General features: G+C 44.5%; 1 protein-coding gene across 1 annotated transcript in view; it reads left to right on the top strand.

Moving 5' to 3' along the window:
* The window catches only part of PLXNA4 (plexin A4), a 488679-nt gene that overhangs the window by 445667 nt on the left and 21268 nt on the right, over positions 1 to 21744 (top strand). Inside the window, exons 25-28 of the mRNA XM_065829757.2 lie at positions 6439 to 6598; positions 13521 to 13624; positions 15392 to 15491; positions 17405 to 17595. Coding sequence (XP_065685829.1) covers positions 6439 to 6598; positions 13521 to 13624; positions 15392 to 15491; positions 17405 to 17595 — 555 coding nt within the window. The remainder of the gene's footprint in view (positions 1 to 6438; positions 6599 to 13520; positions 13625 to 15391; positions 15492 to 17404; positions 17596 to 21744) is intronic.

The raw sequence follows: 21744 nt of genomic DNA, 5'->3' as shown, positions 1-21744 counted from the left end.
TAGAAGTACACAGTGGAGGGATCCATTAAGTCTTCTCTAGAGTTAATGCATCCATTTCTCCTGAGCAAGCAGAAGGCAAAGAAAAATGAACTTGATTTAAAGATTTCAAGGGGAAGAAAATTAATCCCTGTCACTGAGTCATTTGCTTCAAAATGTAATTGTCTGCATGGTGGAAGATATACATTGCATATGCCCAGCTTTAGCTTCTAATCTGAGATTACACCCTTTTCCCATTTTATTAAAGAGCATTAGAGATCTCTTCTTAGCGTGTTTGTGGGCCTTCACTTTTTCCTGGATACACTAAATCCACTGAGCTTCTAAGCCTCTGTGGGATGAAGAGCATGTTCCAAGTCTTCAATGATCCTTGTGATTTCTTTATTTCCTATGTTTTTGATCTCAGAAAACCCTAAATCCACATTTTAGGATGATCAGAAGGTGCTCTGAACTTACCAGGTTATATTATTTACACCTTCAGTTGAGAGATGTTCATCTCACTTCACCTTAGCTAGCTTTGATAGCTATGTCCAGCCAATATTAGTCCCTTGACCTCTCTTAGATCTTGGCTCAGGTGGGCTGACACTAGGAACGCCTGCTTTTCTTCAGAAAATACAGGTAGTCCAGAGCTGAGCTTTGATTAAATCCAAGTCTGAGGAGGTGGTGAGACTTTATTCTTAACTAAGAGCACAATTTTATTTTGCATAGTAAAACACAAATTTTCTATTAAATCACATAATTTACAATTACGTGTAATTGTCTAGTAATTTGGAGACCTGATCTCACATGGAGAGAGTGAGCAAAAGGAAGGAAAATGCAGACACAGAGTGATCACTTTCACCAAAGGAAATCCCCCCGATCCTTTTAGACTTGATATAAAGCAGCCAGCAAAGGGTAGTAATTATACAACAGCCTGAACAAAGCTCTCCTCCATTCGCTTTGTGTCGTTTGATGTTAATCAGCTCTCCCTTTTACATCTCAAGAGCAGACAAATATAACCTGATAGGAATCTCAGCAGATTTACAGAGATCAGCTTCAGTGAAGGAGATTAAGAAGAAGGAGAATACGAATAGGATTATTCTTCCTTTCTGTTTCGCTTTATTTGTTTTATTTTGTCCTTCCTCTACCTGCCTTGAGGAGTCTGTCATCTTTCATTAAAAATATATAGCAATGAAATAAAGCAAGAACTGATTCAGGATTTGTAATATAGGAATTCCCTCAATGTCTCCTGCTCTCTACCACTGTGAGTTTGCAGTGTATGTGGCTAAAATTCATTGGGTTCATGTTTTGTGAATGCTACGTGGCTGCTTGACTGAGTTAAATCACAATTCCAGCAGTGTGGCACATTGAAGCAGTCTGTTTATTGTCATCATTCCAGGAAGACAAGGCCTGGGCTTCCTTTGGAAGGCATTTATTCTTTAACCTTCATTAATCATGACCAAATATTTTAAGTCATGGTTTTTAATATGGTTTAAGTGTAAAGCAGATCCAAATAAATTGATTTACCCAGGGAGAAAAAAAGAAGACAGAGCACTTTCAGACATCTGGAATTACTAATTTCACAGTACACACCTCATTCACTAAATTCTTATTTTTTCCGTCTCTTTTCTTTCCAAAGCAGATAACTCTGATTTGCTGACTGCCAGGTCCTACAGTTCTCCAAGGAAGCAACCTCAATGTCCTCAGGTCTTTGCAGTCTATAACAATTTCTCTACTTACAAAGGATTTTTCAGTACAGTAGAAACTAAGGTAGTTACAGATGTGATTTGCTAGAATAAACGTGTTGCAACTGAACAGTAGGTCTTTTCCCAAGCCGTATACCTCAGAGAAACACCCTCTTGCGTTAATGTCTTCACGAGCAGCCAGTGCTCATCATCTCTGGTCTGCGGTGTTATTAAAAACACAGCTAGATTATTCCATCTACAAGAGACAGGGAGATCTCATGCCTGCTGAGTGCCATCTGCCTTTGCCAGAATCCATGATTTTTTAGCCATTCTCCAAAACAGAGTTCAGATGCAAAACCTCGCTCCCTATTGCCACTGTTCTGCTGTTGCTGGGAGATGAAAGATCATCCGTCTCCTGTGTCAGCTTCATTTCAGTTGATACAAATAATGCAGGGGAGCAAAGACCCCGATGTGTGTCAGGAGCTGTCAAGAGTATTGGCTAATTAGTGCTTGGATGTGGTAGGTGGGAGCTGCCCAGTACATCTTGCTCTGCGTGGTCCCTGCACAGCTCGGTGGCTCCAACACTGAGAGCCTAATCGGATCATCTCTCCTGACAACATATTCTGGATGGATAAAGATGCTCTGAGCTTTCTTCAGTTAAGGCTTTTCAGGGAATTTTGGTGGCAGGAAGGAGGCTACTACCAAGATATAAAGGCTCTCCCATGCTTGACCTCTTCAGAGGTCTTTCTTGTCTTTGCTCACTGCCAAGTCTTACTGTGTGCTGGCCAACTTGGATGTCCCTTAGCCCAATCTAGAACAGAAAGATGTCTATCACCAGGATAGAAACCATAATGATGTCCTTGTCTCGGGGCAGACCACTCAAACACTACAGAGAACTCTGAGCCAGGGTCTCCATATGAAGTAATCATAAACCATGGCTTTATTATTTAAATGCTAATAATCCACAGTGAAGATCAGGGCTTAGCTGAGCTAAGCATTGCATCTATATATACACTTAGAGACAGCTCATGGCTGGAAGGGCTGGCAAACAAAAAGAGCCCATGGATGTGGAAAACAGTCAATAAACACAAATCCAGTGAGATGAAATGCCCCAAGGTCACACACAGTCAGTGGGAGAGCAGGGCTCAGAGTTTACTACTCCGCTTGCTCCCAGTTCCTCATCTTTCCATGTTGACCCCACAAGTGGCACTGTCTTTATGCTGTTCTGACACAGAAAGAACAGAACGATCATGCCAAGGGTGGGTGTACCCTCAGTGGCAAAATGTTCAGCATCTTCTTAAGTAACACTGAAGTCTCCTCTCCCCTTCATCCACCTTGCCCACAAAAGGGCTCAAATGCACATGATGGAGCAGGAACAGTGAATGCGCTCAGGAGATTGGCATCACAAAGCTTCTCTCAAGATAACTAATCATACAGGAATACAACACAGGCCATCTCAGAGGTCTCTTCCCCACCAGATTGTGTTGACATAGCTGAGGAGAACTGCAGAAACAATAGGTTTTGTTCTCTCTCTTACCCTTGGCTGTTATGAGGACAGCCCTGGGTGAAGCACAGGGCAAACCTTATTCTTCCAGTGAGACTGGAGTGCCTGAACTCTGCTAAATGGATAAAGACCATGCTTAGATTTCTTCTCTTGGACATACCAAGCAGGGACAATCTATAGAAAGCTGGAGAGAGAACAGACGAAATCCTTGGGAAGATTCCCACAGAAGTGGTAGGAATCTCACTTGCCATTGTAAACACCTTATTATGATTAGGAACTTCAGCCTGTTAGATGAGGAGCCGATATTTTCAATCTGTAGAGTAATGATTACTTCAATAAGGCCCATGTCAGTTTCCAAGAAGAGCCATTTAGTGTATGCAATACACAGGTATATCCTGCAAATTCCTGAAGTCTTTGTACTGAGAAAAATTTTCTGCTCCACGAGAGAACAGTTGGAAAATACCAGCTGAAAGTCCATGTGAAGCCTGGGACACATATGTCAAAACAACTGTGCTTTGAGGAGAGCATTGATTTCTATAAGAAATGCTCAAATTCCCCAAAATAATGAAAGAAGCCTCTTGACTGTTGTTGAAATGAACACACTGGAGTTTTGGAGTTTACAGGTAGCACCAGCAGCCCCCATCTATACTAGGGACCACTAAGGGCAAACAATCTCTGCACAGCCCTTTGAGATATTGCCTTCCCTGTTCCTTCTTCTTCCAGCTGATCCAGAAAAAAGAGCAAAGACTACTTGAGTCAGGACATAAATGATTCTGGCTCACCCAGGCAGAGCTTTTCGGCCATTCAGAAGTTGGCACCCCATGAAATTCAAGGACAACAAAGTTATAAGAGCAAATCACCTCTGTCAGCTTCCATTTGGGTGGTGGTCCACATTGCATAGAATCATTTTGGTTGGAAAAGACCCTCAAGATCACTGACTCCAACCATTAATCCGACACTGACAAGTCCACCATTAACCCATGTCCCTAAGAATCTCATCTACACGCCTTTTAAACCCCTCCAGGGATGGTGACTCCACCACTGCCCTGGGCAGCCTGTTCCAATGTCCCACAGCCCTTTGTGTGAATAAGTTTTTTCTAAAACTCCCTCCACCTCTTCTCACAAGATTTGTGCTCCATACCCTTCACCAGCTATGTTGCCTTTCTCTGAACTTGCTCCAGCACCTTACCGTCCTTTGAAGTTCCCTTCCAACCCAGATGACTCTAGGATTCTATGTCTTTCTTCTAGTGAAAGGCCAAGACCTGCATGGTGGGCAGTGTTGTGGTGGGCACTGATCAGCACCTACAAGAGATATTGGCCATTCTGGACCAGCAGCTAGATGTCTGACATGGTAGCCCAGATTACTTTAAAGAGCACTAAGTGTTTTCATGTGGGGAACTGAACTGAAGCCCAGGTGTTTGCACCAGAGATAAGTCACGCCACACAGCTTGGTCTGACTGGCATCAGCTTGGGTCACTGAGAGATAAACCTAAAAAGTAACTGGGTCTCCAGAACTATGTGTGACCCCCATAGCACTCTCAAAAGAACTGTCCTAATCTGTTATCACTGCTTCATTTCCCTACAGATGGGCAATGGGAGGAGGACAACTAATAACCTCAACACTGGATGCATTTCAGCAGTGCTTTTTATGTTTAGTTCTGTGATCCTGTGAGATGAAAGATGCCACAGAACTGTAAATCTGTGCCATTATTATTATTTAAATTGATGCTTCTTCAATACTCCTGGAAGTGACATATAAATAATAGCATTATGATCTAATCAATATCTCATATTTACATCTCCTCTTTCATCCAGAAAGATCACAGAGCTCTTTGTAAGCAATATATTCACAAGTCCCTCTTAGTTGAGCATGACAGCACCAAAGGGAGCCTGGAGAGCCAATATATAATTATACTGATATGATTACACCCAGTTTCAAGCCATTTTGAGATCCCACTACATCTTAGTAGCTTAAAAAGGAAAGTGATGGAGAGTCCAGTGCCTATTGTGCCCCAGAGAAGAGAATTTATAGTCACAGTAGAATTTGTCTAAGGCATCAAAACTAACATGTCTGCACTTGTAAAAGTAGTACAGAAACATTTAATGACCGTATATATAGCCAGAAGCATCGCTGAACACTCCTTCCAAGTGCAAAGGTGTGTTAAGTTTATAAAAGTTTATAGACTTCACACTCCTGTAACCGAGAGAAAGCAGAATGTTCAACATAGAAATGGCCAAGAAATAGTGGGCAGATGGCTGTTAACCACTATGTGTATGTGTTTAAGGCATCTCTCTCCTTCACCACCCCATATGCTTCGCATTTACTCTTGAACAGAATCTTTGGATAAAATTATATTCACCTTCCAAGAAATGAGAGGCCTCTCTAGTTGGGTCAGTTTTCTTGTTCTACATGTGAAAGGTTTTGTTGTTGTTGTTTTATGTTTCTTTTTTATATATTTTTTAAGAAGTCTTGTGTTTCAAATTGATAATGTACTTCTGAGAAGGGTCTTGATCAGTGCTGTGCTGGGCAGAAGATGGGCAAACTTAACTTTGAGCAACTGAAAAACACTTTTACCTGAATTGTGGAAGTCAGGTGGCAATGTTAGGAGGCCACTATCGAATTAGGTCACCTTACCAGCCCTCTAGGGAGCGGGGAATAAATCAGAGGCCAAGAAAAGTTCTGGAGAACCTTTTGGATATCAGTTCAGCTCCAAATAGCGTTAGGCCTGATTGCATTTTTAATTGTTTCTACGAAGACAGTGTGTCAATGACCATTGCCTGGTCAACATTTTTACTGAAAATGTCAGAACCTGAGCTGATACTCATGGACTTTCTTTTATTAATATAGCAAAGATAACCAAGGAGATGAGACTCAAATATAAGGGGCTGTTCCCACAAGTATAGAAGTTTCACTTCACAGAGATAAGTGGCGTGAGACACAAGTTCAGAAAAACCTTCACTGTCTCTGGCTGCAACATCGGGGAGCCCACATCACTCAGCTGAGGGCCAAATCCTGAGTTACCTTTGATTCACTGGACAAGAGGGTTGAGAGGAGCACAGGCATGGATGGATGCAACCCCCTTGTGTGAAACCAGCTCTCCATACCCTCTCAAAGAAGGGAATACTCTCGGTACACGTTTTCCACCTTATTACATTCTAGATCCCTCTGGCTTGTAGGAGGCAGGGACCTGCGAGAAGGTGACTGCGGATGGGTGACCACAGGGTCCCCGTGGCTGCTGTAAAATGCACAGTGTGTCTCAACTGTATCTCTCACAGGTCCTGAGCTGTGTGAACCCCGACAATGTGAACAGCCCTGAGATCCCGGTGAAGATCCTGAACTGTGACACCATCACGCAGGTCAAGGAGAAGATCCTTGATGCCATCTTCAAGAACGTGCCCTGTTCCCACCGGCCCAAAGCTGCTGATATGGATTTGGGTATGTGAGTGCACAAGGGCCCCTGATTGTCCCTGGACAGAGGGGAGAGGGGAGCTGGGAGATGGAAGACAACTAAACATGATCTAGACACTGTTTCTTGAAGCAAGTGCCATATATCCAGACTGGGTATAACCTTGGTACTTGTGTAAGGCAGAGCAGCAGTGATGGTGGAAGGGAAGAAGTGAATGATTAAAGTGATGCATATTCTCCTGCCTTATGAAATCTTTGTCCTTGAGGACTTAAAAAGCCACCCTGCTTTATCTGCTCACAGAATTCAGCTTAGACAAGGGTATGGAAAAGGCATATATGGGGGCTATTCTCACTTTCCTGCCAAAGACCCCTGGAAAAAGAGCCCTGAATGCCCAAGGTGGTGTTGTCAGCCGTGTTCAGGCTGCAGAGGTTTATTCCCAGCTCTTCTCTGAATATTGATGGTTTGGATTATATATACCTTCTTGATGAGATAATCACAGCTCAAGCAGTATTAATTACTCATTGTATGGGCATGTGAAAGGGGATGAAACATTCTCTGTTCAGTGGCTGCAACATTCTCTTGTTCAGTGGCTGCATCCATTGCACCCCTGACTGCTTCCCTCTCCTGCCAGCACCAACAGCAGGTCTGGGAGCTGCTGCTCTGAGGTTTCCTTTCTGCAGAGGTCTAGAAGGTCTTAAGGAAAGATTAGTCCTTCTGTTAATGTATTAATGGTTTCTTTTTTCTCTATGGTTTGCTCCTTCCTGCATGGCTCTGTTTGGAGGGTGGAAAGATGTGCACCAACCTCACTTGCGTTTCTAGGCAGTTGTGTTTTTGATCTATGGGGCATGCAGGGAGCTGTGCAACCTGATGTCTCTGAGGCCAAGATCTGTCTCTGCCCAAAATCTGGAGGAAGGATGCTGGAAAGAGTGAGATGTCTGAAGTTGGGGTCCAGAGGCAGATGCGACACAGCAACTGGAGGCTACTGTGAAAGAATGTAGAAAAATCTGCTCATGGCATTGCTGATGTCTGTGATAGGCAGCTGGGGACTGTATTGTAGCTGTCTCTGCCAGGATTTCCCCTCACTGACCTTCAGTGAAAGAGACTTGAATGGAAAATGATGGAGTCTATGAAACCCAGCAACGCAGAAGAGGAACGAAGAGGAGAAGGAACGGACTGACACTGAGAAACAATTCACAGCAGCAATGGAGGCAGGAAAGAGAGGTCAGGGATTAAAGTTAAGAGTCTATATGCATGTGTGTATGTGTAGAGGAGGAGGAGATTCCTGACAGAAACTGCAGCAAGATTCCTGCTCGTGGAGGCAGTTAGAATAATGAAACAAGCTGCCAAAACCAGCAGCAATAAAGAGCAGATCATAGACATCATCAAGAAAGGACCCAAGATGACTTTGGAGCTGCTGTGAGTCGGTGGGGGAATGATGAGTGACAGGGTGAGCACGGGGCTGGCAGGGCAGGGTACCAGGGCACGGGAGACTGGAGGAGTGGAGTTTCCTGATTCTGTGATCTTTTTACTTATTTGATGCTGGATGGTGGCCACAGAGCCCATTACGTTCAGATCTCAGACTGGGTATGAGCATGATGTAGTTTTTCTCTTATGGGGGTGAGCGATGCATACATACTGGGAGGAAGGAATCTTACCTGAATGTTGCAAATATGAGGGATAAACTGGAGTCTGCAGATTTTACCATGGCTCTGACAACTGACAGATACAGAAATGTGTGTGCAGGGTCCCAGACGGAGCCTGACAATTTTGCATCCAGCTCTGCTGCTGTTTTAAGAAATATTGACCTGCTGAGTGATGCTGAGGACCAACAAGTCCCAGAAAGCGTTTATGAGCGTGTGCACCCCTCAGAATACAGCTTTGCCCATGCTGACAGGAGACTACTTAATGAGCAGGTGTTTGGTTAATAGCACTGACGATGCAGTCGGGCAAAAAAACCACAAAATAAATCACAAAATCCCCCATAATCTAGTAGAAGAGTCTTAGCCAGCAGCAATATAGTTGCAGGCTCCTTTAGCACAGCAGCTAACAAGGTGGGAGGAACAGGGCTGCTATGGGTGAAACAGGAACAAGAGGATATTCAAAGCTCCAGCCCAACCCCTTTGCAGGAAAAGATGTTTGTTGGCACCTGGCATCCTTCACTGACAGCGAAGGCAGCAAGGAGAGAGCAAAAAGCACTGCTGACCTCCAAAAAGCAGCACAGAGCTCTCAGGATCAACCTGCCCCAGGCTGAACGCTCAGAACCGCAAAGGCAGCTGGATCAGCCCTGCCAGTCCATGCAAAACTCTAGGTCAGAGCAGATGACTGTAATCTGGCCTTGAAATGGACGGTTTTCTAAGCAGCAACACCATTTTCTATTACCATCACAATTTTCTGGGCTTTCTGTCCATGCTAAGGCCAGATTGCTCACACGGAAGAAAGCAAACAAGCTAATGAGTTATTTGGAGTTGTTAAACGCAGGGTAGCTGCAGGCAGAGTGACTTGTATGTGTCGCAAATGTCATAATGTTTTGCAGTTACCCAGACAACTCATGGAGGGGGTTGTCAGCTGAAAGCACTTATTTTGGACACCCTGAGGTTACATTCTAGTCCAAAACCTGAATTGCAGCCCTCTGAGTAAAGGCTTCTTTCTTCAGCGGCTATTTCTGCTATTATTATTTTTTACAGCCCCCACCATAAATAAAATGCTCCGTCTTTGGAAGAGCATTAGGGTGTGAGGACCACAAAACAGGGATTCGGCTTCATGCTGAAGCATTCACTCTTCCCTGTGTTTCGGTTGCTTTTTGAAATGGACTGCTGAGGTGACAAGAGCTGCTCGGTTAATTGCCTTGCACCCAGGGATGCTCTCTCAGGCTCATTGTGGACCATGTCAGGACAAGATTCTGCTGCCTCACCCATGGTGAAGTTCTGGGGTGGGGGGTTCAAGCTTTAGAGGCCATTTAAACTGATTCTAACTCTAGTGTATGTACAGTAAGGCACACAACTTGCGTATTGAGGATGAAATATTTCCCAGTCATCTTCCTTTTATGCGTTCTGATATTATTTTTCTTTCCCCAACCATGACAGTCCTTTCTCCACCTCAGAAGCAGAGCTGAGTTTCTTCTCTCTTCCTAGAGGTCATTACATACTAGACATCTACCCATTTTTGCTTCCTACCCATCTGATTATACCGGTGCCCTGCAGCATACAAACAAAAGGTTTATTCTCCTGTTTTCTGTGCCAATCTGTCTCTCACGTGGAAATTATTGGGAAGTGAAAAAATACTCATAGGACTAAAAATAGCCCTCCAGCTCTTCAGATTAATCCTTCATGAGCACAAATGATCATGAAATAGGCAGCGAACTTGTGCAAGCCACATGCATTTGTTCCACATGCGGAGTCAAGCACAAACCATTTCCCTCCCCTTCATGGGACAGTTGGGTCTTTAGAAGGATGGGCAGCACACTGTATGACATAGAGTTGACTGAAATGGGTTGTAAGCATCATGACCTAGAAGTTCCTGTACACGATGGGGTAATTGATGATGAGTAGCTCAGATGAAGGCACCTGGAGTGAGCTGGCAAGTCTTCCATCCACCTGGGTGTTTCAGTTGCCCATAAAAATGTTCCCTCTGCTGCACTTTTCGCCTTTATTCAATGAGCATCTTCAGGGTGACACAGATCACGGAGAAGGCACAAGAGAGGTGTAATGTTTTCTGTAGGTTTTGAGATGCAGGAGGACATCTACCGATATCCCAGTTCCCCATAGAGTCTTTCCCTAGCTGGTATTGCTGCAGCTCAAAGCAGCACCTCTTTGTCAAAGGCCTCTGGAATTTCCTTTTCCCCAGTCAAGTTGAACAGAGAGGTTGTTTCTTAGGAAAAAAAAAAAAAAAAAGAGAGAAAAAGAAAAAAAGAAGTAATTCCTGCATGCAATAAAAAGATACACTATCTGCTGAATGAAATATAAAGGCTTCACAGCAGCTGTCTCCTGAGTTTGCATTTACCACTGCTCCAGATTGGAAGGCTTGATAAAGATAATGGGATTTTTTACCTCGCTCCCCCTCTCTCTGGAAGGTGGAAGTGTAACAAATTGGATTGGAGTATGTCTTTCCTTTGTACCAGCTCGCAGAGGAGTGCACAGATCTTATGAGACAGGGGACAGGGTGCTGCTAGCGAGGACAAAGCTAAGAGTTTTCACTTAATGCTGTGAAAATGGATGTCAGGGTCACCTTCTCCTCTGCACCCTCCCTTCCCATTCCCTTGCTTGCAGACATTGCATTTCCTTGCAGACTGGTGTGTGACCACTTCATCTGGCACCCATGGAGAAGGGGACCATGCAGTACTCCTCTGAGACTAGGAAGAGTTGGGGGTGCACAACTGGGGGTCCTTTGCCTTTCATTGTTCAGATGAAGTGATTTGTGTTTGGTCAGGGCAAACAGGCTGCAAAAGCAAAGCCAGATGCTCTGAACCTGCCCTGGAGGTTGTTTTTTCCCTTTGTCTTGCTCAGGATTGGGTCTTGTGCAGAGTCAGACTGCCCCTTCCTCTTCATTGCACGGCCTTTTTCTGCAGGATGGCCAAGAGGTGGTGGATGCCCCATCCCTGGAGACATCCCAGGCCAGGTTGGATGGGGCTCTAAGCAACCTGATCTGGGTGAAGATGTCCTTGCTCATGGCAGGGGGGATGGATTAGATGAGTTTTGAAGGTCCCTTCCAACCAAAACTATTCTATGATTCTAAGAGGAAGGGCTTGGTAAACCCCTGTGCCTATGCAGAAGCACAAAGGGCTTGAGGGGATATGCCACAACATCCCCACCTCCCCAGGAGCAGAGCAAAAGCTTGTGCTGCTCTGAGGACCTTGTCCAGCCTTTGAATACAAATAAAGCAGAAAATGAGGAAAGCTGTGCCTACCCCTCATATCAGAGCCAAATGCAACACTGAGAACCTGTGCATCCCTCCCAAAATACCACATGAGTGTGTATACCTCCTCAAAGATAAGTCAGGGGAGAGGAAGACCATAGGAACATCTAGAGCCCTGAAGGAAAGAGGTCAAAGAGACACTGTCCCCAAGAGACCATAAGGAAGGTGCATGAAATACACACTCTGTGACAGCACAAGTGGCTTAGGCACCCTGTGGGGCATATCATAAGAACACTATTTCCCAGTCCAGCCTGAATTTCAGCATTTTCTGTTTTTCCAAGCAGTATCTGTGATCAGTTAGCTTCTGGGAATCTGGTCCAAGTGGGAATGAACAGAGCATCACCCTTGGATATCACAAAGATAATATAGGTGAGGATCTGGTGAGCTGGAGTAAATGATGAGCAGTTCAGGATCAGGGCTCAGCCAAGATAACCTTTGCTTACTCTCTGAGTATCTCCAGTCAAAGTAACATCCAGCAATAAACACAGCAGTTGACCTCTTTCTGCTAATTTAAATGAATAATAAAGGCAAGGGTGGCTTTCCCAATACATTTTAATTATGTGATAAGAAAACTGCTGAAACTGAAAGAAATTTGCAACGGTCCTTGCATTTTTATATTAGGAGAAATAAGCAGGGGTGGCAGGTGATGCCTCCATATCCCAGAGTTCATTTTAATTAACTCTCTCAAGTGAATAGACTTTCTGCTATGGTTCTGGCTAAACCGTATGTGATTGAGACACGACAACCAAAAGGGAATCTTTGGATGGTCCAAGTTGTCTGTGGTTAAGCTACAGTTTTCTGTGATGCCACCCAGTGATACTACGTTTCCCTCCTTTCAGTTTTGTCCTTGTGTTCCTCACCTATAGGTAAGTCTGTGAGTTCTCTGTGGGGAAAGCACTCTTCAAGATTTGAGGAAAAGGTGATACCTAGGAAGTGATGGGGTGCTCCGGTCCTGCAGAAGGAGAGGAGCATTCATCATTTCAAGATAGAGGCTGGAGAACCGGATGCAGTCTGAAAATAAAGCCCTTCTGCACACAGACACGTTGCTGAAGGCTAGTAGATTATGTGCTCCATGGAGCAAGGTGTTGCTTCTGTCTCTGGATCTTCTCCCTGGTGTGTCTCTGCTGTGCTCAAAGCTAAGGGCTTCCTGATTTGGGATCAACTTTGCAATTTGATTGTCAAGAAGTGTTGAGGGAGCAGCAATGAAGACAACCTGACCCCAGTACAGGGTCTGGTGCAGTGCTGAAGAAGATGCTGGTCTGCCCAGGAGAGCCCTGTCTGTGTCTAGATCTTGGCAGTTAGACAAATCTCAGGTATTGATAAAGGCTGTGTCCATACTGCTAAAGAAAAGAGAACCAGGCACTAATTTATATCACTGACATGAGTGACATTGAATTACCCCTGACCCATGGTGATGGCTAACATATACAAGGACAGGTTGGTCTTGGAAATAGCCATGTTAAGATGTCCCTGCTCATGGCAGGGGTTGGACTGGGTGAGCTTTGAAGGTTCCTTCCAACCCAAACTATTCTGTGATTCTACGATTCTATGATTCTGTGCATTATTTCTCTGTATAGAGCTCACCATTGTGTGCAGCTATGCACCAGCCTTGGACTTCTCATTTCTATAGGCAACTTCTCTGTGTTCTGATTTCTGTTTTAAAGGGGTGGGTGTTTCCTGTGCAAAAGTTGTTTTGTGACAGCAAAATCATTTTATCAAGGCTGAAGAAACCAGTGCGGATAACCAAGGTCTCATCTCTGCACTTTACCATATGTCACTGATTTTTGCTTTCCTGAACCACCTCCTCGAACCTTTCATGATTCATCTATCCTCATGGGCTCTGGACATGTGTGCATCCATATGTTGTATGTGGTTGGAGGCATCTGACAGAGGGTTGTGGCAATGGCTGACGTGCCGCTACATGGATGCAGCCTGCGTGTGTGTGACCACATGGGTCATGGGCACAGGGACTACCAAGGCTCTGTCCCCTATCTCAGAGTCTTTGAACAACAGAGTTCAGTGTCCCTCTTCTCCTTGCAGAGTGGCGGCAAGCAAGTGGGGCAAGGATGATCCTTCAGGATGAAGACATCACAACCAAGATAGAGAATGACTGGAAGAGACTCAACACCCTGGCACACTACCAGGTAACTGTGGGAGAGGATGGGTAGGTAGAAGGTAGATCAGCCAAGAAAGTGAAAAGAAGAAGGGCAAAGTGTTATTCTCTAAGATGCAGAAGTAAACAACAGTTGAGTGGGCAATAACTGGGTAGATCACTTGTTCTGAGTGTATCCATCCTGTTGACATCCATCTCACCATGACCCTGAGATTCATAAGAGAGGGCTAAAGAAGTCCAAAAATATCTTACACAAGCGATAGATGTCATAAAAAATGGAGTTTTGGTCAAAAGTTTCCCCAGTCCTTTCCCTCCTTGCCAAAAAGAACCCCAATCCAAACCTCATTAAGTTTAATCCAATGCTGACAATTTTGTCGTTTCCTCAATCACACCTTTTCTATCTATGTTTTATAACAAGATTTTTTTTCATTTAAAAGCTGACCTGAGGAGGCAGCAAGGAATAATTTGAAAAGGAAACTAAGCTTTTCACTTCAGATTGACTTAAGCATTGCTGGCTGACTCCAGAACATGTTTTTCAGGGGGAGCAGGGATGTTTTCTATTTTATTTCATAAATAAAAAAAAAAAAAAAAAAAAGGCATAATTTTCTTTCCCTTCCATGCTTTTTCCAGCTGTTTGCTTCAGGCAATGAGCTCCCAGCTATATAGATGAGCTGGGACAGAGCAGGTCTCAGCTGCCAGGGTGCTGAACTCTACATCATTTACCTTGGCTATCCCGAGGGCAGACACAGAACACGCTGGGACAGACACTGATATTCCTGTTGCCTCAGTTTCCCCATCTCTAGTGTGGGTTTAAAACTACAAAGAGCCAATTATTGCCTTCCATGATTGCTGAGGGCCTATTTAATTAGCCTCTGCAGTGCTTTGAAGATGAAAAACTCTATGCAAGTGCTAATTATTATTATTACACAGACAAGAGTTAGGTGTTCTTAGCAGGTTTTTTTTTTTTTCCACCTATCTCCTTTTTATGATGTCTTATTTATCACAGATATTTCTGATATGGCTCCTCTGAGCCACCGGCTTGTTAACATTTCTGATACAGGACCCACATGAATCGCCTAACCGTAGAGCTGGAAAGTCTGGCTTGTTTCAGAAAACTCTGTTTTCTATTGAAATGCTATTGAAATGCTATTCTGTGACATCCTGGAGCACAGGCACTCCAAATCTGGCACAGTTGTGGTACTCACTTCAGTCCAGTAGTTCATTTGTCACGTGGAAGAAGGAGAATGTGTATGGAGAATTTAACAGGACCCATCAAGGTGGAAAATGGAGATAACCATATCTGAGCTAGGCACCTAGATATCACTTGCAGCTAGGTGGAAGGAATAGAAAATTTCACATCAGTTTTATCATCCTTATGGCACATGCCGTCTTCAATGTTTGAAATAGCTCAGATCATTTTATTCTTCTCATACTCCTGTTCTGCATAAGAACTTCCTTGTGAAGTGCTTGCTGGCAGCTTTACTGAGGTTAATACAAAGACTTGCATTTTTGTCACTGGATTTTGAATGAGGACCTGGATGGAGCAGAGTCTACTTTGTCATCAGTTGTCCTATTGCCCAGGTCCAGGCTTCTAGCCATATAACAAGACTTTTAGTGTCTTTTTTATTAACAGACCTCCTCAAGAAAGCATTTGAAGCTTTGGACCAAAACTACCGTCCCGCCTACAGTGACACTGGTTTACAGCTCAGTTTCTGCTGGTCGAATCTCTGTTCTCCTTGGCGTGCTCCCCAGCCAGTTCTCAGAAGCTTATTGACAAGGTTCCTTTTTCTCTCTACAGGTGCCAGATGGATCTGTGGTAGCTTTAGTCTCCAAGCAAGTCACTGCCTACAACGCAGTCAACAACTCCACGGTCTCCCGGACCTCAGCCAGCAAGTACGGTAAGGGCCTGTCTGCTGATGTGGATTGAGAAGGAGACATCCAAAACTTCATGGGTGGTTACAAGACACTGATCACCAGCAGAGACAATGACTAGTTGATATGATTGCTTGAGGAATGTCAGGAGGAGAGGATTTAGCCATCTAAAACCTTGATGTCTGGTCCAAGCTGCTGATCCAAGTGGTTGAGTTGCTCTTAGGAAGTACTTTTCCTTTCTCATTAACAAAAGGAGGAGCCTATATGATTGGCTGCCTACATTTTGGATCACTGAATCTCACTCTCAGAGGCAAGGGGAAAGCACAGGACACTGCATGGGCTCAGCCATTCTGGTGGCCAAAGTCTTTGGAGCACAGTCTATCATGAAGATGAATCCATAGCACAGACAAGAGCCATCTGGGGCTACAAGCAACCACAATGTAGGGCATAGCCTGTCTACAGTTGCATCTCAGTGTGGGTCTTGTGTGTCTCACCCAGCTATCTTATTATCCCAAAGGAATTTGCACCTGGAATAATAATAAAAATGTCTTACTGAGGTCTTATATCAGTAGTGGATTGTTGTTCCCACTTTACCCATGAGACAAACGAGGAAGAGACACCTGTGAAATAGATTCCAGGTGGAAATTCTTCTGCAGAGCCAGAGACCTCGTGAACCTCGCTCGCACCTTCTCACACCTTTCCCCCTGAATTGCAGCCCAGGATGTGTCTCACCATAGTGATACTGGAAGGCAAAGCAAGACCTCTCTAATGCGCAGCCAGAGTGCTTCAAAACTGCCATCCAACCTGGATGCAACTCTCGTACCAGTTTATTATTATTTTTTAACTTATGAAAGCATTTCTGGTCCTTCTTACTCCCTTTAGCTTGAGGCAAAATACAGTTGCTCAATGTCCAGAGGAGCCCCCTTCCTCTTTCTCCAAGTACATAAGCATTCCAACAGACCTTATTAATATTCATCCTCTTTGCCATGTTGTTGCGATTACTGAAAGACACTGTGACCTTTGAAAAGGAAGACTTGAGGGGGGTTAATTTCTGTTGGATTTCTCTAATTCTTTTGCCATTTGATTTTTCAGGAGGAGGGAGTGGGGAAGAATGCAGGGGGAGGAGAAGATGCGGTGGGTCAGAAGTGACTGTTAATTGCAATTAAGAAAACAGCATCCAGAGAGAAAAAGGATATTCCATCTGATAATTAATATGTAGAGATCGGTAATGCATTAATGAGGCTGATTCAGATCTTGCTACAGAAAGGTGCAACACTCTTCTGTTAATTATGGTTGGAAAAGACTCCATATCCACAGCATTGCTGGAAGGTCAGGGAGGGGAATGCCTCATGGCATCACTCAGGGGCAAAGAGAGGTGAAATTCTGAGGCTAAAGGTGTCTTTAGAGAGGAAATTTTGACATCATGTCTGGCTTGGTTGGCATCCCTTTTCTTTGCTGAGCAAATCCCTCAGTCATAGGATGATGCTTTGACAATAAGACCTGGCCCATACAAATGCTCTGGGGTCTTCTGTGTCTTACACTAATTTCACCTGGAAATACACCATTGCTGCCTATTGTTACATATTGATTGATGGAAATTTATTTAATGTTAATATGGAAATGCAGAGCTTGTGAGAGCAGGGACATCACAGCATTGCTACAGCTTTCTCGCTTTGGAGACCCAAGCCAACCTCACCCCAGGGTGGACTCACTAGTTGTGATTGTCTCAGCTTCATACCCAGATCTGTATGAGCATCCACTCCATACACTGAATGCGATAGGTACCTGCTACCAAACGCAAACAGAAGAGGTCTTCTTTTTGCCTGTCTCATGAAAAACTTGTATTAAGTGACCTGTCATTAGCACATTTCTGTGGCGAAACCCATTAATCACAACACAAGTGCTACTAGGGCTGAAACATATGTGTCTCTCATTGCAGAAAACATGATCCGCTACACAGGCAGCCCCGATAGCCTCCGTTCCCGCACCCCCATGATCACCCCTGACCTCGAGAGTGGAGTCAAGATGTGGCATTTGGTGAAGAACCATGAGCATGGTGACCAAAAAGAGGGTGACCGAGGCAGCAAGATGGTTTCTGAGATCTACCTGACGAGGCTACTTGCCACCAAGGTAGGTGGTTGGGGTGGAGATGAGGGTGAGAAATGGGTTTTTAAAGGCTGCAGTGGAACTTCTTTCCTACAAGAAATAAGAGACTGCTCAAAGGACGCGAAAGGGTGATAAAGAAAGAAGGAAAATAGAGAAAGAGGAGTGCTCCAAGCATGGAGGGAAGAAGCTTGAATTCAGAAAGTAGAGTCAGAAAAGGGACAATGGTGAACAACTAATTAAATTTCCCTCAGACACATGGTGTGAACTGAGGAGTTGTCACATGCAGGGACAGGAGTTGGACTCGATGATCCTTGTCCTTCCAACTCAGGACATTCTATGATTTGAGAAGAACTTAGCAATGAGGAGTGAAAAATGCAGGGTCATGAGACAGGTGAAGGAAGTCAGCACAGGGGTAGGTGTGTGTCTCGGGGTTGTTGATTATACTGGTTTGTAGCTTGTACAAAAATTGCGTAAATTAAGAGCCAGGGAGTGAAAGTGTCCAGGTTAAGTTCCAAGGATGTGTCACACCCCACACTCTGAAATGGACTCCTATACTACAGAACCCTGATTTTTGTCATACAAGTCCTTCTTCTCTGCCTTTCTCCTGGGCCCATGAAGACTCTTGTGCTGATGACTTATCAGGGGGCTAATAGGTGGCCAGCTCCAAGAAGAGCAAAGAGAGTTAGTTGCACATCTCCAGTGAGATATGGAAAGCTCAGGGTCTCCAAAGAAATAATACAGACTAAGCCAGGCAGGGACAGAGCAGGGACATCCTGAACTGAATCTCCAGACACATCTTACATATCACAGCTGTCCCATGAGAAGTCTCTGCATAGAAAGCAAAGACTGTATTAGGAAGCTCATAAGATCACATTTATTAATCCAAATTCCCCCAAAATGCCAGAAATAAGACTCCTATGTGCATGCCTGCCAGAGCCTGCAAAACTTTTGTGGTGGGACAGTATGTATTTAGTGAATTGGGGATGCAGCATCGTGGGGAGGACACCTGCACAAATGGAGATCACTCAAGCTGGCAAGTCTAAAACTTACTGCAGTGGACTTTGGCTCTGGGGCAGCCACAGAAAGTGGCTTAATTGCCACTGTCTGCACAGAAAGAACTCACTGTCACTTACCCTTACACTGTCCCTCCCCTGCAAAGGGGATGGCTGCTTCTTGGTGCAACTGACTAGCTCTGAGGTTGACGAAAGGTCACAGAACCACAGAATAATTTTGATTTGAGAGACCTTTAAGATCATCGAGTCCAACTGTTAACCCCCCCCCAGCACTAAATCATGTCCCTAAGAAGCTCATCTCCCCGTCTGTTCAACCCCTCCAGGGATGGTGATTCCATCACTGCCCTGGGCAGCCTGTTCCAACCCTTTCTGGGAAGAAATTTTTACCAAGATCCAACCAACCATCCCAGGGTGCAACCTGAGACCATTTCCTCTCATCCTATCACTTGTTATTTGGGAGAAGAGACCAACACCTGCTATACTACAACCTCATTTCAGGCAGTTGCGGAGAGAGAGAAGGTCTCCCCTCAATCTCCTGTTCTCCAGGCTGAACCCCCCCAGGTCCCTCAGCCACTTCTCTCAAGCCTTTCACCTTCTTTCATCTCTGTCCAAGACCTATCTTCCACCTAACTCTCTTCTAAAGGCTCTACAGGAGCATTGACAAAAGCAGTTGTCTGAGTTTACATTTATTTGCTCTTCCACCCTGTGGATGGTTGTCTCCTTGGAAAAGTCTGCATTAATGAAGAGGCTGAAATGATCTTTAGCATGCCAGCAGAGAGGAGGACAGGTGAGGAGGAAGACAATATAATCAAAGACAGGCTCCCTGTGCAGTTCTTCTGTCCCCTTGCAGTGCAGAGCATCTCTGTGTCCAGATTTCTGTAACATGAGAGTTACCTCAATGCATTCCAGAAGTGGAAACCACAGAGCAGCTGTGGCTCAGGTGGGACTGCTCACGTTGTCATCTCACCCTGCTCTGAGCAGGTTTAAACCAAGTGGTGATCAAACAGCACAATCTTCCTCCCTTCTCTGAAGTCTGGACTATCATAGTTTTGTGTCGAGGTGTCAATAGGCACAAATGTAATTCAACATGTTTATGCAAAAGTCATATGAGTTTGCCCATCAGACAGGTCTCCATCACATACAGAAGTCCTACCAGGATTTACCTACACATTTATTCCTCAGCATATTTTTCCTCTGATGTCTGACTCTCCCTGCTGCCTCACTCTACATTGCAGTGGGATTTGAAGATAAAGTGGCTTTGTCTTTAGCCCCTGGTACATGTCCAGATCCCTGGAATGAAGATGCTTTCATGGATCACACAATGTAAAAGGAAAACGATGCTCCCCAGGGCTTGGGCCCCAGCTGCTGTAAACCAGCAAGCACTGGTCCAGTGCTGATTTACACTGTCTGGGGATATGTCCCCTGCCCCAGCAATGAATCATTTTTGCTTTCTGTTCTGGATCACAAACTCAGCTTTCATAGTTCAGGGTTTTTTGTTTGTGTTTTGTTTTGTTTTGTTTTGTTTTGTTTTGTTTTGTTTTTCATGTAGACAGCAGGAAAGCAGCTGCAAATCTTGCACAGCAATAGAGAGAGCAAAAAGGCTGGGGGGTTATTATTTCCTCTCTTGGGGTGAGCAATTTTTCTTCCTCATCATGATCATTTGAGTGAGGGAAAGAGCAGCAATTGCTAGTAATACAATCCCAGGGAATACTTTGTTAAACTGACAATGATTTTTATTCTAGTAAATCCCTGACCTCTGAGACCTAGAGTCTCTTGCCTAAAAGCTTCCAAGGTTTTCTTTGTGTTTGTGTGGGTGAGCATGTAGAGAACTAATTCCCTCCAAAAACTGAACTTTAGGGCAGCTCTTCCTTTTCAGACCAACAAGATTTCCCCTCTGGGTCCATTTCTGAGTCAGACGTGTGCTGCAGGGCTTTATTCACCCTGTAGGAGTTCACACGAGCCAAAGGCCCCTGTTTGTTTCCCAAAGAATAAATCAAATGGTGAATCAGCAAGAGACACCAGCTTTCTAATTAAGTATTTGTTAGCGCTGTATAAACTTGAACCACTCTGGTGGAACCTGGTGCTTCGTTTCTAGTAAGGAGAATTTCTTTCCTGGGTCTGCAGAGAAACAGGATAGAATTCTTTTTCAACTGAGGAAATTTTGCACATCAGGAAATGTTTGTTGGAGATTTCATTGGTTTTTGGTTGTTTTAGTAGCTGCATGGTTTGTTCACACATACATAAACATCTATGAAGCTTTGGGGGCAGAACAGAGGTCCAGTGTGGACTAGAGCTCTACATTCAGCAAGGTCTTGCCTGGTTCACCACCAAACCCAGCCTGCAGCTCATCTGCTTATCACAGCTCCTCAACTGCCCTCTTCTCCAAGTCTGGTCACATTCTGATATTCCAGCTCTTCATCTTCTTGCTGAAGATCAACTGTCCTCATGGGCTTGTCCAGGGTGGTTCCATCTGAATATGAGGAGAAACTTCTTTCCTTTGAGGTGCCAGACCCTGGACCAGGCTGCCCAGAAAGGTTGTAGAGTCTCCTTCTCTGGAGACATTCAAACCCATCTGGTCACCTTCCGATGTGATCTACTCTGGTGAACCTGCTTTAGCAGGTGGGTTGGACTGGATGATCTCCAGAGGTCCCTCCTAACCCCAACCATTCCGTGTTTCTGTGGTTCTCCAAGTGCAAGATCTGGGATTCTCCTGCCAGAGGAGCATAAGAAGGCCTCTGTGGTCTCTGCAGTGGACATTACTGAGGTCTGCAGCGCAGTACCTGACACATCCATACACTGCTTCCAGGATTTTCCTCAGTCCCATTCCAATGGGCAGTAAAAAATGAGGAGACCTCTAAGAGATAAAGATGAAGTTTGTGTTATTTATTATACTACTCACACATATAAAACAGCAATCTCTTTGCAGGCACTCCTGTTCCATTTGTCTCAATGACACTTTCTGCTCTGCTCTACAGCCATCTATCTTCTATTCCCAGCTTAAGAATTGGGCCTGGACGAAAGCCAGCATAGGAAATGGCTATTTTTTTGTCTCATATATGCACTAAAGCAGTTGAGGATAGAACTCACAGAAGAGAAATTTTAGTTGGAATGTATATGTGCCTCTCCAGCACCATGGACTTGAGATGGACCATGGTATCCC

This window comes from Patagioenas fasciata, chromosome 1, assembly GCF_037038585.1.
Source record: "Patagioenas fasciata isolate bPatFas1 chromosome 1, bPatFas1.hap1, whole genome shotgun sequence".
In the NCBI taxonomy this organism is placed as follows: domain Eukaryota; kingdom Metazoa; phylum Chordata; class Aves; order Columbiformes; family Columbidae; genus Patagioenas; species Patagioenas fasciata.
The sequence above is the reverse complement of the archived record's forward strand: the minus strand, read 5'-3'. Positions and strand labels throughout refer to the sequence as shown.